Source organism: Aquila chrysaetos, chromosome 4 (genome assembly GCF_900496995.4).
Source record: "Aquila chrysaetos chrysaetos chromosome 4, bAquChr1.4, whole genome shotgun sequence".
Taxonomy (NCBI): Eukaryota; Metazoa; Chordata; class Aves; order Accipitriformes; family Accipitridae; genus Aquila; species Aquila chrysaetos.
Genome location: NC_044007.1, coordinates 72,423,307 through 72,439,470, shown reverse-complemented (window position 1 = coordinate 72,439,470; position 16,164 = coordinate 72,423,307). Strand labels below are relative to the sequence as shown.

The 16,164-nt window shown below is 41.9% G+C and overlaps 1 protein-coding gene across 2 annotated transcripts in view; it reads right to left on the bottom strand.

The window, feature by feature from the left end:
- EPB41L4B (erythrocyte membrane protein band 4.1 like 4B) overlaps positions 1-16,164 on the bottom strand; it is a 177,952-nt gene that overhangs the window by 53,470 nt on the left and 108,318 nt on the right. For both annotated transcript variants that reach the window (XM_030011373.2, XM_030011375.2), the window contains exon 18: positions 6,723-6,848. In XM_030011373.2, coding sequence (XP_029867233.1) covers positions 6,723-6,848 — 126 coding nt within the window. The remainder of the gene's footprint in view (positions 1-6,722; positions 6,849-16,164) is intronic.

Sequence of the window (16,164 nt, the reverse complement as noted above, 5' to 3'; positions counted from 1 at the left end):
GGAAGGGTGTCAGGTTCTCATCTGAGAAAGACATGGGTCTGGAAGGCTTATATGAAACATATGATATCTCTTATTTAGCAATTTCACAAAGTTCCCAGTTGCAGAAAGAAAGGGGGAGCAACGCAGCTTTCACACGTTTGGAGATCTTCAAAGGTAAGGAAGCAATGGTTCTCGCTGCAGCGGCCTGGAAATACTTCTCTATCTTGGCTCTTTCTGGCTCCGCAGCAATGCTAAGGAGGCCTGAAGCGTACCAAATTTTTCAGCTCTTCATCAACTTTTTTGTCATTTGTCAGCCACACCGATTGTTGGCTGATCTCATTAGATAATACAGGCTAAGCAACACATCATGGGGAAGAACGCCCTGCCAAGGTAAACCTGCCTTGGTGATTTAATATGTCAAATGTATCCTTTCAGGCAGAAAAGCATCGCGGTTAGGTCTCTTGGGAACAGACTACTCTGTTTTTCTCCCTCTGAACAGGGCCTGGTACCATGTGTCTCCTGCCCTATGGCTGGGCTCCTGCACGTCACCGCAATTAACAGTACTTGTCTAATCATGTACTAGCACTTACAGACATGCCAGCTAGGAGACATAGCTGACATACCCACAATGCGTTGTCACAGTCTTGTGACACAACTGCCACATTTGCCTCCAGTATCCCAGGGAAGAAATTCAAGATTTCCCTTTTCCCACATTCTGTTTATCTAAATCCTCCCTCCCTTCTGTACCTCAGCAAGGCTGCCGCATCATTTCCTCAGCTCCTTCCCCGACTTTGAGGTATCATTGCTGACACACTTCTAATGAGCTGCCATGTATCATATATTGATCATCCTGGCCCACACACATTCAAAATCTTGTATTTTTATACCTCTGACACCCTTCATTTCTTGCAGCCTCGCTTTTAAAGTTGAGCAAACCTGTGTCCCTGTAGTGACTGAACACAGAGGGTTTGAAGCTGAGCCATTTTTAAATTCCATTCTTATGAGCAATTATAACTGACGTGATGTTGTGCTCGCTGCTGTTCCAGTCAAGAGTCCCAGCGCGGTTGCTTCTTTTCACTTAGCCTGAAATTCGCCAGCGAGTTTATTGCTCATCCAAGTGGGTGACTAACAGCAACAGCTTTAGCAAGGAAGGCATCGTGTACATAAGGAGCTGTGCAAGCTTCCCCCACAGCCTGAACACCTCAGCTGTGACCTGTTATACTCACGTAATTCCAGTTCTGATCTCTGTGCGAAGACTGTCGAATTGTGCAGTAGCTCTGTGCTGTGAATAAGGATGGGCGGAGGGAGGGAGGGAAGCAAATAGCATCTAATTCACGACGGAAAGAGGTTAAAACGTTGGAAAAGCTGATCCTTTCAAGGTACTTAAGTCAACATATAGTGAAAGCTAAGAACTCCTCTGGGGATCCAGAAGGATTTGTTTAAGTCCTATTATAAGAAAGATCGCATAAGTTTATAAATCCTCAAGTGTCAAACCCTCACCTACTCTATTTTCGTTCGTGACCTGATTAGGGTTTGAATACAGATCCCCTTAAGTGAATAAAGCTCCAAAGACCCAGCTCACATAAAGACAGCCAATTTTTTCTAGCCATACATGGCAAAAGCACCTGGACTTTGAAGTTGACAAGTCCTTACGCTTGAATCTGTCCTTAAAGGAGACAGCACAACGAAAAAGGCAAAGAATCATCAAAAATGTAGCTAAGACACAGTAGCGCTGAGTCACAACACTTATGCACCCTTTCTACCATAAATAATGCATAGATCCCAGTCTCGTTTACATTTGCAGCCGTGGCTTGCACCTATGTAGAGAGCGTGGGCTGCAGGATGACACCGGTACCCCTGCGTGTCCTGAGACATTTTCGGTACCACAGTCCAGGCCTTCCCCTGAGGCAACTCTAGATAGCACAAGCAACCTGCACTTACTCACATATTTGCAATACTTAAAGCAAACCGACATGATCATAGGTCTGTACTTGTTTCTAGGACAGGGAGGAAAAAGAGAGAGAGATGGCTATCGACCTGGCCTGAAAATTTACATGTGTATAAGCTTGTGAAGAAAGTTCGCCTGTGAAAGGGGCTAGAGGATTGAACGTCCCTTTGTTCAGCGTAAATGTCCCTTTGTTTACTAAGAATCAAGGCAGGGGAATCAATTGCTCAAGAACCCAAACCTGGCTGATAGAAGATACCTCCCGCCAGCCAAGAGCTTCCCTTGGGGTTGATAAAGCAGAAGCGAATGGGATTTTGTATGCTCTCTGTAAACAACTCCGCATCTCCAAACTACCTTTTCCCACCACTTTTTTTCTCAACAAACAGCGCGTAATGTTCAGTGCGGAACAGCTCGGTGGTAACGTCACCTCTGTTTGTCTTCCATAAACTGCATTGCAAAAAAGTATCTTAAAAACGAGCTTGGCCTTCCCTTGCCTGCAGACGGGAGTAATGCAAAAATCAGCCGCAGTAGAAATCTATGAGAAACGGGATCTCGGTTCCTTCCCTGCACTAACCTGCTAGACTTACATCGACCCAAGGGTTTAGGAAAGCTTGGGTAACAGGTGGAGAATACAAACACCACTTGTAGAAGACAAACTACTAGAACACAACACACACCGCCCGCCAAAAGAAAAAGCCCTGCTGAGATAGCTGTACATTTGCTCAGGAGTGTGTGCTTAATTCTAAGGATAATTAGGATTTGCCCAGAGCCAAAGTGGATATAAATAGCAACCGAAACCTGCTAGTATCTTTCCTCCATCAGTTGGGCCATGAACTGTTTGGCAAAAGGGACTCTTTGTGATACTAACAAGTCTGCTCAATCACAGTGTATCGGCACTGACTCATGCAAGCTGCAGAGGGGTTTTAAATGCCAGGGAGAGCTGGTCTTTTGTATTCTGGCAGCTCCTCACTGCTGCTTTATACCACTCCCTCTCAAATGAAGAGTCTGGAATAAATGCAAAAAAAGGAAGCAAAAAAAAAAAAAAAAAAAAAAAGAAGAAAAGATGTCAGCTGCTTCACAGTGTTTAGTGCTCCCCTGGAGCTTAATTATGTGGGAACTGTGATATGCAGTCTGTCAGCTAGAAGGTGGCAGATCCCTGTGGCAGAGTTTGAAAGGTGTGTTGTGAAACACTACTCGTTTGCTCTAGACCTACAGACACCGTATGGCATGCCCTGTGCAAACCACAGGTTCCCACAGTCGTGTGTGGGTTCCTCGTGTTTCTCACCTGCCGTGTCTGCGGCAGTGTGCTCCCGGATTCAGCTTCCAGCATCCCCGTGCACACTTTAGTTCGATTTTCCAGCTAGCAGGATGGCACATAAATTATTTGCATCTTCACCAAATAAACAAACTCACTCGTGTTAGTTTCCTGCTGCTCTATAACTCTAAACCACATGCAGGGCTCAGTGATCGGCACCATAAACTTACAAATTTTCAGTCTCTAAGTCAGGACTGTAGCTATGGGAGATGGTGTATTGCCCCCTAGGAATGCGATAAACAGCTCTTCAGCATAATTCTGAAATGAAGCAGTGCAGAGACCATCTTCCAGAGTATATTTTCAAATGTATTGCACAATTTCCCCTGGTTTTATTTTTTAAATCATAAGCATTGGAATCATTCATTTCTAAGGCTCTCTCTTGTGTTGGTGTCTAGCTGTCATAAAGAAAGAAAACTACAGAAAATTTCTGTCCCAGTTTATGTTTTCCACTTGCAAACATTCACTCCATTCTCGGAATTAACAAGGAACAGCTTCTTCTTCTACTACATGCAGGAGGTGCCTTCATAAACTTGTCACATCCTGATGTTAGTAGCATATGGTATTGAAAAGATTCCTACTGCTTCGAGAGAGCTGTTACAAATATTTCAAGCAACAGTTTGTTAATTTTGGATCTGATCCTACAGTGCACCAATATTTTTCTCATGCTTTTACACCTAACTGTATAATGAAGATGCCCCATGAAGTTTCATAAAGAATGAGTTAGACCATAGATTTTGGGTGCCTTTAAAAGAACATTTCATTTCAAATAGCGTGTGCATAAAAGACAGAGTCTGGTTCTTTCTTCTTCCTTTTACAAAGCAGAGGAGTAAATCCTCATCTTTTTTGTGATAGCATGAAATAAAGGAAGATCTATGCTGTACATGAGGAAAATCAGCCTGTCTTGCTTTACAGCTCGAGGAATATAGGCTGTGCCTTACAGAACCTAGATATACTTCCTGCTCTGGCTGCCTTGTAAGTTGAAATATGACAGTACAGAGAACAACAGATGAGAAATTGGAGTCTTAAGAATAAGGCCAGAAGGCAGGACTTCTCAGGGATTTAATATGGAACTGGTGTCAAAAGATAGAATTGGGCAGAGGATAACACGGTTAGTCCTCCAGATATACTGGGCAGCAGGATATGTCACGTGGGGTCAGAGAGGGGCAGGATCACAGCCCTGGAGGAATAAATGGAGTTAAATGGTTGTCTTCCGCGAAGAAACCATTTCTTATCCGTTCCCTCAAAAGGATGCTGTAAGAGTCTCTGAGTCCTTGACAATGTCATCCCAGCTCGCTTTTCCCAGAAGACGACTGAACTGCCACTGGGAAATGGCTTAGCTACTGGTATTCAGCTAGTTGTTTGGGTGGCGGGGGGTAGAGAAGATAACTGGGTGGTTTTATGGTATGCTGGTTTATCGGGGCCTCCTATAGCCCCCTTCCCTCCTCCCATTTTCTAGGTGATAGGTGGTGTGTTTCCAACCATTCCTTCACCGTGAGCATTTTGCCTACCCTTCCCAGCGCTTGTGTAGCCGCAGCTCCTTGCTGTAAAGGCTGGCCGTTGCCCGGTCTCTGCCCGCTTATTTTAATATTATTATTAAATGTATCTGAGAAGGGTGATCTTCCATACATGACAGGAGGGGAGCTCAAGTGCAGAAGAACTCATCTCTAGTTGCGCAGGCAATTTTGTGGCTAAGCAGGGAGTTGAATGAGGATTTCCAAGATTATGGTGACATCCTAATTTACTGGCTGTAACTCTTAATCCATACCTCGTTAGCACTGAAAGCTTCAGGGATTTCAAACTGAACTGTATGCCACTATTTTTCCACAATATGTGCTATCCTGCAACAGTCGTCTTTTCCCTCCTTCCCCCTGTGAAATCACAAGACTTTTCTCACTGAGGCCGAGCCCACAAACACCTATTTAACCCAATCTGACTGCTAAAGCCTTGTGCAAAACAACACAGGTAAGAAGGAAAAAAGGAATGCCCAGCTTGCTCTGAAACTTATTTACAACGTAGCAGCAGCTAAAGAATACCGTTATGGCATGCATGAAAAAGCAACCCAGGATGTTCTCCCTTGGAAAGCCTCAGAGTGAAAAATTAAGGCAGGGCAGGGCGTTGAGAGATGCATATGTTAAGCACATTTCCTATCTTGCTTTAGTAATGCTGTATTCTGAATGCAGCAGCACACACTGCTTCCAGTCTTTAACTATCCAGTCAAACATGACTATTAAGCATATTCAGGAGAAACTCCAAATGTGAGAAATATACCATGACATGCTGTAGAAAAGACACACAGGAAAAACAGAGGGCAAACCCAAGGGCAATCAAACGAGAAACATGCTGCATAAAACACAGTTGATACAACGCTGAATTCAGAGAGGTGAGAGAACTGCTTTAAGCGACTACTAAAAGAAAAAAACCCAACCTCCTTTCCCCACACGCTGTCAGATTTACGGTTTCTGTGCTTGAAATCTAGTCAGAATAACCAAATTTTGATACTTCCTCAGGTCTAGCTAGCCCAGATGTAATCTAGCTCTCGGATGAAAGATCTGCCAGGGAACAACAAATACACGAAGATGATTGTCAACAAAATCCTTTGCAGGGCAAGTTGACCCGATATGTTATTGTGAAAAGAAACAAAGCAATGGAAACACCAACATAATTTGTATTCAAAGAGAATAGTATGCACAAGGATACCACAGGAGCTTGGGATAAGAGTCATACCAATCTTTCTGCCTCTACTTTTGTTCCTAAAGCATTCTATTTGGCTTTATTTTTGGCACCAATGGCATTATCTTGTGGCCACAAATTACGCTTGAAAAGAATCCCATATTTTAGGTTTCGCTTAGGTTTACCTCTGACTGGGAAATCAACTTTTTACAGTCAGGCCATCTAGCAGCATTTTTCAGTTGCACGACATCATTACAGGACTTGTGGTGTTTTTCAAACAGGACGTAAACACTGACCAAGCAGTGAAAATAGCAGCTTAATAGTTAGTTAAGAGCACACGATCAAGTAAGAAAACAATAGACTAGCTAACATTTCACATTCAGACATCTAAAGTTAATCCCCTAAAATAAAGGTTGCATCTGGATGCATAGATATTATCTTTAGAAAACCCTTAACCACAGTTTCCACGAGTGGTGGGTAGCCTCAGAAAACTCCAGAGGTTGTTGTGTCTCAGCTACAAAATAAGTAAAAGCTGCAGTGACAAAATCAAAACATGGAGATTTCCTGGGGCCTTCTCTCCTATTTTCTCAGCCTCTCTCAGCTGCATTAATCATGTCAGTTAGGACAAATTTCCTACTTCCATCATATCAATCATTTTGAGTTACCTGAAGAAACTTCAGAGCAGCTAGAGAAAGCTAGATCAATGTGGATACTTGAGATAAAATAAGGTGCTTCCTCAGGAACGACGTGATTTTTGAAAATCGGTGCAAGCTATGCCAAAACTAGAAAGGTGACATATTAAACACAGATTACCTGGGCGCCTACTCTAAAAGCAGCTTCCACTTGAGCTTTAAGGATATTGCACTTCATATGGTCAGGTACAGATGAAGGTGACACAGGGGCATGAAGAGTCTTTTCAGATACTTTCTTGTCTTCAACCTATATTTAATATAAAAGACAAGCACAGTGACATCTATTAGAAAGATAAGTTAACAAAACGTTCAAAGGTCAAATTTTTACTTGTAGCAACTTGATTCAGCAATACTGGATAAAACTTCCATGTTCGTACCCTGATAGATACATCTTAGAATAAAAAGTTTTCAAAATATTTAATGACTTGATACTATTTTCAAGACAAGAAAAGCCTCAGGGAAGCCTGAGTGATAGAAGCAAGAAACTGCTGTGGAGTGAAGATACATGGAAAAAGCCCAGCCAGGCCCTGGAGTGGTTGCCCAAACCCGTGATCACACCGAGGAAGCAAACATTGTCTCAAAATAGCCCCCAGCAGGCAGAAGAGGGAAAAGTTCACAACACTCAACTATAGCGAACTTTGGTTTCTTACACCACCTTAAGAATGTAAAGGGGCTTTGCAAATTTAACCAGAAGGATCTGAAGGGATCTCCATGTAATTGCAAGCCAAGCAAAATCTCTTTCATCAGAAAGAGAAAAAAAAAACCAGGGAGTTTAAACATTGCTGCTGCTGTTTCCACTTGATGTCAACCCTTTACCTACGCAGTGATCTGGATCAGAAATCTAAAGCCTTAGGACAGCTAGTTTAGTGACCTGTTCAAACACGACCTAAAGGTTTTGTGCCTTGAACAAACTACATCCAGCAGAAATACCAGCATGAATAAACTTCCCATGAAGAAAAGAAAAAAAATAGAAAAAAAAATAAGGACAACATAACATTAATGTATAAACAAACGGGGTATGAACGAGACCAGGATTGTAAACGTGAACTCTTGAACAATCAAACTGTAATATCTTATATTTTTTTAAAGAAGAATTGGGCAATGGCATAACAGCCGTTGTAAACTTTCCTATTCTTCATGGAAGTGAGACCTGAATTACAACCGAGTAACAGGCTAGATTATGCATTCATTTTCCACTCTCATTGCTGCAAAGAGCGAGTGGTTGTATACACCCAGACAGAACAGATATATAATGCTGTCATTCAGATTTCAGCCAAAACAAGTACAAAGCATCAGTAAATCAGATTCAGCGCATCCTTGAGGTTCACCTCTGGCAAAGTATTTCAAGACGGAACCGGACATTTTTTAGCCACTGAAATTACCCTATGATTAGCCCTTTAACATCAAAACCTGCCTCCTTTATCTTTTCTACTGCCCTCCTCCATGGCATCCCACTGGCTGACAGTAACTACAATCTTACTGACTCTTCTCTCAGGTCCACGAACAATCACAGACAAAAGGGAACATCAAGATTCGGGGGACACTTTCCGCAAGTGGAGCAAATCACAAATGCAATTATGTTGCCTGAGGAAACTGTTCTGCAAACACTGGCCAGGGGAAGAGCCAGACCTCTGCAGAACTCTTATTGACACTGCAAGATATTTCTCATGTGTAAGCAAAATTGGTCCAGCAGACTTCTGTGTGCAAAATGCCATAGCTGCTAGGTAGGATTTTGAATAACTGTCTGTTAAAGGATTGCTCATCATGAGATTTTTTTTCTCTGGCAAATTTCTAATAATTCTTACATGTTTATTTGCTGAGCCACATTTACTATTTTTAGTGGAAGATACTTTTTGACTTTTCATTCTCCCCACTTTCTTCCTAAGGGAAGAAGAAAATACTTCAAATGAAAAGTGACAGCATCTAGCTGGAGCAACTTATGGCACTGTAGTCATCTATTCAGTCTTGAATATAATGGTAGTTCTGGCAAACATATAAAAAAAAACATGAAATATTTGTTTGCCACAGGTGTCTTTTCTGGGGTACTCATGAAGCTGAGAAGTGGAGATACTCACAAGGACAAAATCAACTGTAAAGAAAGCACAACTTTTTTTTTCACCAATAGTCTTGGTAGCCACAGTGCAGTACTACACACTTTAAAAGGGCCGCTATTATTGTCAACTTCTAAGCGTATTGATTTCTAACAGCAGAAAGAACAATGCACTAAGCAGTGGCATTTCTAAAGGCCATGCGAAATCCCACCTTTGTTTTAACACTGCATACTAATTGAATAGCATTTCAGTCAAGCAAGGTTAAGCAACTGTATTTTACTAGCTAAATTAAGACAACCGATGCTTGTTTAGGACACAAGCTTGTTTCATAACTCAAAAAGTAACAGAGTCCCAACCATCTGTTATTCAGATGGATATGGATATTTTTCAGTCCTTATGTTCTTCCTCCCCTGCCCAATTTCCCCACATTGACCAAGAGCAAGATAAAAGCCCTGGGGGGCTGCCCTGTAGCTGGGAACCCTCAAAAGGTCTAAATCTCCTGCTGTATTCAGGATTATACCAGATGACTCCACGTAATGGAGACTGTCCCCAGCGCGGGATCTGATGTGCAAGTCTCACACGGAGATTCTCATAACTTGAGAGGTCCAAACGCTGATGCTCACTGACCTGGCTAAAAAAGCTGCTCTTGGTGCTGCTGGAGGTTGCAGACTTCTTAGAAGTCATTCCCGGGCATTCCGCTCTGCTTTAACCCTCGTTTGGGTCACACTTTAAGGGTTTCACCTTCAAGCAAGCAAAATTTGCTTTGCTTGCACCCCACCAGGAAGAGCAGCACCTTCAGTGACCGATCACACGCGAGGAGCAGACATTGCTGCAATCGCTGCTTGGCCTCATCCTGCTCACCAGATGCTGAGCCAGTAGCCCAAGGCCACCACCTCCCCCTGCCCCAGTGGAAACGCTATAGAAAGCATCTATATAAGTTCGTGTTGTTCCTTAATGCCACTGATCTTTACATATAAGCCCATTCATCGCCCAATTTAACTCCTGAAATATAATTGTCATCAAGAAGGCAAAAGAAAAGAAAAAAATTAAGGACTATACAAAACCACACAGTACCTTCTATGGTTCATTTCACTAGTTTATAAGAAAATCAAAGATCTAAAACCTGCCTGCATTAAGAATCTCTATATACTATTGCTGCAAGAATGAAAACTGTAATCTACTTTACTTTGCTGAATAATAAAGAAATTTTACATTTCCAGAATCCTTTTCGCTTGCAGTGATGAATGAAGCATAAAGATAGCAGCTGGGTATTCAAATGTTGTACCAGGTTGGCAGTTATTAAAATTTTATTTTCATTTATAAACTAAGAGCATTCTATGTGGAAGCCATTAGAAAACTAAATGTGGCATAATATTAATGAAACTTCCAATTTTATCATCTCTTATTATGTAATTTCAAAGAATTTGAGATGCCCCTTTCAAGCGAATGTCTGAGAGTCAAACTTGCATATGAAAGAAATAATCTTCCTGCTTAAAACTGCGATCTAAGCTCATCCTAAAAGGTTTAGAAATGAGGAAAAAAATGTTAAGATACCTGATAACACTCCAATTTTCCATCTCCAGTTCTGCTGGTGCTAAAAAATAGCAATATGTTCACATCACTTTCACCATTGATGCAGAACCTTACTTCTCCAGTGAAGGAGAACACTGGAGAATTGTATTTAAATGGGTTTGATAGAAGTGGGTTAAACAAGCTCAGATATATACACATATAAAACTAGATGCCTTTTTTTCTTCTTATAATTGAGGTCTTATGTTTGCTTTTCTCCTCCCAAACATTTACTTTAAATTCAATTACATTTGCTGATACTAGAACTGAAGGCAGATTTGTACAGTGTTAGATAATGATGACACTGGCTTTGGTTTGCAAAGCTAACTGAATATTAAGTACACGTACAGAATATAAAAATAGTTGCATGAAACACAACAATACCACTCCTGTACTTAACATTTCCATTCTCTCTGCTTTAAAAGGTTCATGCTTTGTTCCACATCAAACTGTGTACCGAGAGCAAGATTCACGATCTTTTGCCTCCGTGAATTTATCAATATTCTCTTCTTAGCCAAACAGTATGTCTAGAACACGTATTTAGCTGGAGACATCTGCAGAACAGAATTAATATTTTGTTTAGGAACGCAGGTCTATTCTTCGTTGCTAGTCATCACTACTAGTGGGAGGTAAAATTTTAATGAAGACAACACAGATATATAGGTTCTGAATGCACATTAGCTATGTAAGATCAAACCCTTTTGTTTCCTGGGACTCAACTGCATCTGCAAATGTGCATGAAAATCTACAGACTCTTTCGCCCCCTTTCCACCAGGAGATTTATTGATTTTTTTCCATGTGATAGCTAACACCAATTACGAACAGACACCATAATGGTAAGACCTGTATGATTATGTGTTATTCTTATTTGAGGCAAAGTTTGCAAGCAGAAGCTGCATCTTTTATTAGAAAAATATATTTGGAAAAACAAACAAATGAAAAAGCCCCTCATTAAGCTGTCAGATACGCTAGACCTTCCTCGGGTCAACTATCAGTCGGTCTAATGAAAGGTGTAACTCCCAATAAATCTTGTTATGTTTATATCCTTGGAGCAAACCTCTTTAGTTCCTGGTATCAAATTTATTTTATAAAATGCTATTGCTCAATATTATTAGATTCTGCCTCTGTCAGTGCCAAGCTTCATGATAGCCTTACTGGCTCATGGTAGCCACGTTCCCTGGGGTATACCCTCCGATCAGAGAATCATACAGAACAGTCTCAGATATATCAACAAAGTGAGTTGGTTTTGTGGGGTTTTTTAAACCACGAATGATTTTTGGAACGGCGGTAGCTTTAGGCTTTGCAGTTGGGCACGGGGCAGGTAGTTCCACGGCTTTTTTGCAAGCGGTATGATTTGCAGTGGTATCAGTCAGTAGCATAACTGGGTAGCCCTGTAATATGGTATTGGCATGCTAGCAGAAGGCCATAAGCTTTGAACAAAGTTTGCAAAGTTTGCATTGAGGCTCATCAGGCTTGCTCTGTCTGAACCTTTCTCGATCTGCCTGCAGCTTTGTTTTACCAGGTTTAGCTGTAACAGCACTAATTTTATATAGAAAAAAGTAACACAAGCAGTTATTCTTTGTAGAATGAGATATTTATGACTCTAACACAATGATGTAGTACAAAGCAACACAGGGCTGGTATGATAACAGAGGCCCTGAGAAACGGAGACAGGCGAGGTGGTGTAGAGGAGCGCAGGCATCGGGTGATAACGCAAGGGGCACAGGCTGGCCCCACGGTTATAAACAACTTACCAATGGGCAGTTAAAGAAGTGCAGACCTAGAGCTGGACAAAACTGGTTTTCGGGGCAATGAAGAGAGTGAAGACATAGTATCTAGCACATATATGTAAAAGCCACCATGTATAGAAAATTTGGGTGCAACGTGAAGATGCAGATCAATGAAGAAAGAGCAAGATGTAAAAGCTACCATGTATAGAAAATTTTGGGTGCAACGTGAAGATGCAGATCAATGAAGAAAGAGCAAGATGGAAAAGCGTGTTTGCAAATATACAAAAGGACACAAAGTAGATCCTAGAGCGAGGAAGAAGAAACCATGAACGTGACTGGATGGAACACTGGAACAGGCTGACCAGGGAAGCGGTTGAGTCACCATCCCTGGAGATATTTAAAAAGACGTGTAGACATGGCACTTAGGGATAGGGTTTAGTGGTGGACTTGGCAGTGTTAGGTTAACGGTTGGACTCGATGATCTTAAAGGTCTTTTCCAACCTAAATTATTCTATGGCCATCATAACACCCCCTCTGACCCCACCAGAATGAAATCACCAACCTTAGGACCCAGGGGTGTAGGGGAAGGGTGAGCATAACACCAGGAAAAGGGGTAGAAATGATCTGAACTGTATTAGTATCTTTCTTTTTATGTAATAATTACATCTGGACTAATAATTACTAGACTGCCAAGATTTCAGAAATGTTAACAATACATTCTTGGCTTTATATTATATATATACACACACACATACACACATGGAGCAAGGGGAGATGGGAGAACATATTTTTCTAATGAAAGGTTTGCAAGAAAGAACATCAGAAATACATTCACAGCTACAACACTTAGGCTTGTCTCTCCTGGAGATTAAGGAGTCCGCTAGCACCAAAGGGCATGAAACGCATGTTGAAAGTGACTTTTATCATTCAGTAGGTGGACAGACATTTCCACTGTACCAAACAGCTCTGGAAAAGCGATTGGACGCGTCCAGTCCTCATTCCCATGAGATGAAGTTTGCTGTAGCGGACAATCAAATTAATTAACTGCTGAATCTAATTTTCCCAATTTCTTCTTAATTCTCCTATGGGTTGATTATTAAGCCTAACAAATTCCAGCCCCAAAGCATTTTGCTTGAAAAAATAATAATTAGCAACAGGAAGAGGGGGAGTGAAAGTCGGGGCTCTGCAATAGACGTGGAAACCGTTGCTTTATTTCCAGAAATAGAGCAAATGAAGCAGCTTTGTAACTGCTTCACTGGTTTTGTTTAAGCATAATATTTCAGAGGATGCAAAACTAGGGAATAAAAAGCACTTAGTAGAATAAAAATCAATGGAGTGGTGCAGGAGAGCTGTTAACGTTTCATTTTTTTGGCAGAAACGAGCCACACTGACCACTCGCTAAAATCTGTTCGCTGCTGGACTGAGTAGCTAGTTAACTACCATAACCAAAGGAGCTTTAAAGGCCACATTCCCAGCGAAAAACGCTTGTCACAGTTCAGGGCTGTTCAGTCCTGTCTAACCTGCCCCGCTGCCTTTGTGCCGGGCAACGCTCCACAGCATTTCAGCCCAGGGTTAGCCCAATATTTACGGCATGTCCCTCTCTTTCATCGGAGAAGCCATCTGCTGAGGCGACTCCAGGCTCCGCTCGAAGCTCAAAGACCTGCGGTTTGTTTGTTTTAGCTTTACGAGCTCTGCGTACATGTTTCACTAGGATCTAGGTCAGAAAACGGTGCTTGAAGAAGAAACCACAAGCCAGGGGCCAAAAGAACTTCAGAATGATTTGTTGGTCACAACCCACAGCCCGTAACGTGAGGGCTTGATCACTAGGTGCTTTCCAGTGGTGACTCTGGGCCTGTTTCAAGAGCACGTACACTTTTCAGATGGCTCAAAATGGCAATTTTAATAAATTTTGAGGGACTGGCCTCCTCTGCATTCACATGGTAACCGCTGTTCACGGGATTGCTGCCCAGCTCTTAAACCCAAACCCTCTATGACTGCCAGGAGAGGGTTTTCATGAGACAGCCCATGTCTCTAGCCTTGCCTTCTGCTGAGCTTCTGCCAGAAACAAAAGCATTCAGCAGCTCCTGGAGCTCATTGCAAGGCTTTTTCATCAGCTAAACTTTGACTGATGGCAGTCTCACCACAGCAGACACAGGCTGCGTTTACTGTGCAGCTGCATTTATTGTGAAGCGCTGACTTGCTATGATACTGGGTTCTGCTAATTAGTCCTTAAATAAATAATCCATCTGACTGTGGACAAGATTCTAGAGCTGTCAGGACAAGCCAAAGAAAACCATTAATTATAGAAGATCTGAGTTCTCCTTCCACAGATTTCCAGAGAAGACGAGTGAGAGGATCAGAGGTCAGGCCTTGCCAGGCAGAAGTTGCAGGGACTCTATTGGGACTACTTGCACAGTATGGTGGAATACAGGACCAAAATGTTTGGAGCTTTCATTTAAAGAAAGAAAAAAGACCATAAATCTACTCATTTTGAGATCACAAGGGTACCACTGAGATTATCTGTTCGGATCTTTTGTGCAACACAGGCCAGACTGGTTTATCCACTTGTGCGCTGTGGTCAACACGGAGAAAGTCCTCTCACTTCTTCACTTTAGCCCTTTATATATGTGCCAAACTGAGCTGTCAATAAGCTAAATAGTGTAGGACAGTGCTTTAAAGCATGTTTTGGACATTGCACCTAAGTGAATGTTCTCAGCTGGGGTTCAGACAGGGTATCAGTAATTACATCCGAACTACAGTGCTCCTCACACAAGACCTGGGTATTCACTGGATGAATCTGCAAGATGGAGAATTTTCCTTTGGCAAACTATGTCAATGCTTAATTAGCTTTGCCTACAAAAAACTGTACTTATTACCAGTTAAGAGTATTTCTAGAAGAAGAACTTGGAGAAATGTCCATGGGAAAAAGATGACTTATTTTCCATTTCACCCCAGTTTATCTACTTTATGATTTAACTTTTTATCCCCACTCAAATCAACCAGTCAGACAAAATGACAGCTCCTCACAGCTCATAACCAAATAGATTTGGGGAAAAGTCTAAAATATTCCACCTTCATCTGTTCATTCAGCAGTCTCCAAAAGTCACGGCATACGTCATCGCCTCATGACCACATTCATAAGGCATAAGGACTGCAGTCCGCAGCTGAACTACACCACCACCCCATGACACACCCTGGACACGGTTCTTCAAGCAAATCTTCATGACGGAAAATCTACTGCGTTATGGATTAACTTCAAGTAACTACAATATTGAAAAAAAAACTCCAAGATTTCACTTTTTATTAGAAACACCAGACTCGCTGATTTTCAGCCTTGACTTCCATCTCCTGGATTCTCTCATCCAGAGAAAAGAAAGATTATGCTATGTAGAAGATATACAGCCCCTTTGTGCTTGCATTTTTGATACACTTTGCCACCTCTCCTTTGATTTTAATTTCTCTAATGCTTGTTGAAATAATATCGATAACGAAAGGCTGTTTGTGAAACCAAGGCGAAGTAATTTAATTGAGTTCTCCCTTGAACCGACAGAAAACTCTCGAAACACCACCTTTCTTTTAACCCGTCTGCAGAGTCACTGGGGGGCCAGACCCACCTCATTTGAAGCCAGTTGCAATACTCTCATTGAGTTTACTGGGTCCGTCTCAGGACTGATGCGGTTGCAAACGAGAGGTCCGGGTCTCTGTGGTTCTATCCAGACCCAGCTCAAGGCACTGCACAGCGCAGGCACAGTGGATTTTGCCTCACATGGCTACAAGGAGCCACCGACCTGCTGGCCTCTGATCTCTAGCAGAAACAGCGGGACATGGCTGTTTTGCCACCCTTGCAAAAACTCACTCATAAAACACCCACTAACATCAGATGCCAGGGGGGTTTTAAGGCGTAATATGGACTCCTTATGTAGAAAAACAAGATTTTTTTTTTTTTATCACTTAAAGTGTTGTTATTTTTTTACAGCTCTGGGCTGCCTAGATGACTAACTCTTCGCAACTAAACTAAAACTACATCATAACATTGTTGCAGCAGCTTCTGAAATTTTAAAAGGCAAAGTTGAAGGAAATGCTACATCTAAAAACCAAATGCTAGTCCCATAAGGAGACGGTGAGAGGTGATTAAAAAGCAAGCCAGTTGCAGATGAATGTTGATTTGAATTGGAGGTGAAAAAGCAGGAGCTTTTGAATATGAAGTGACAAA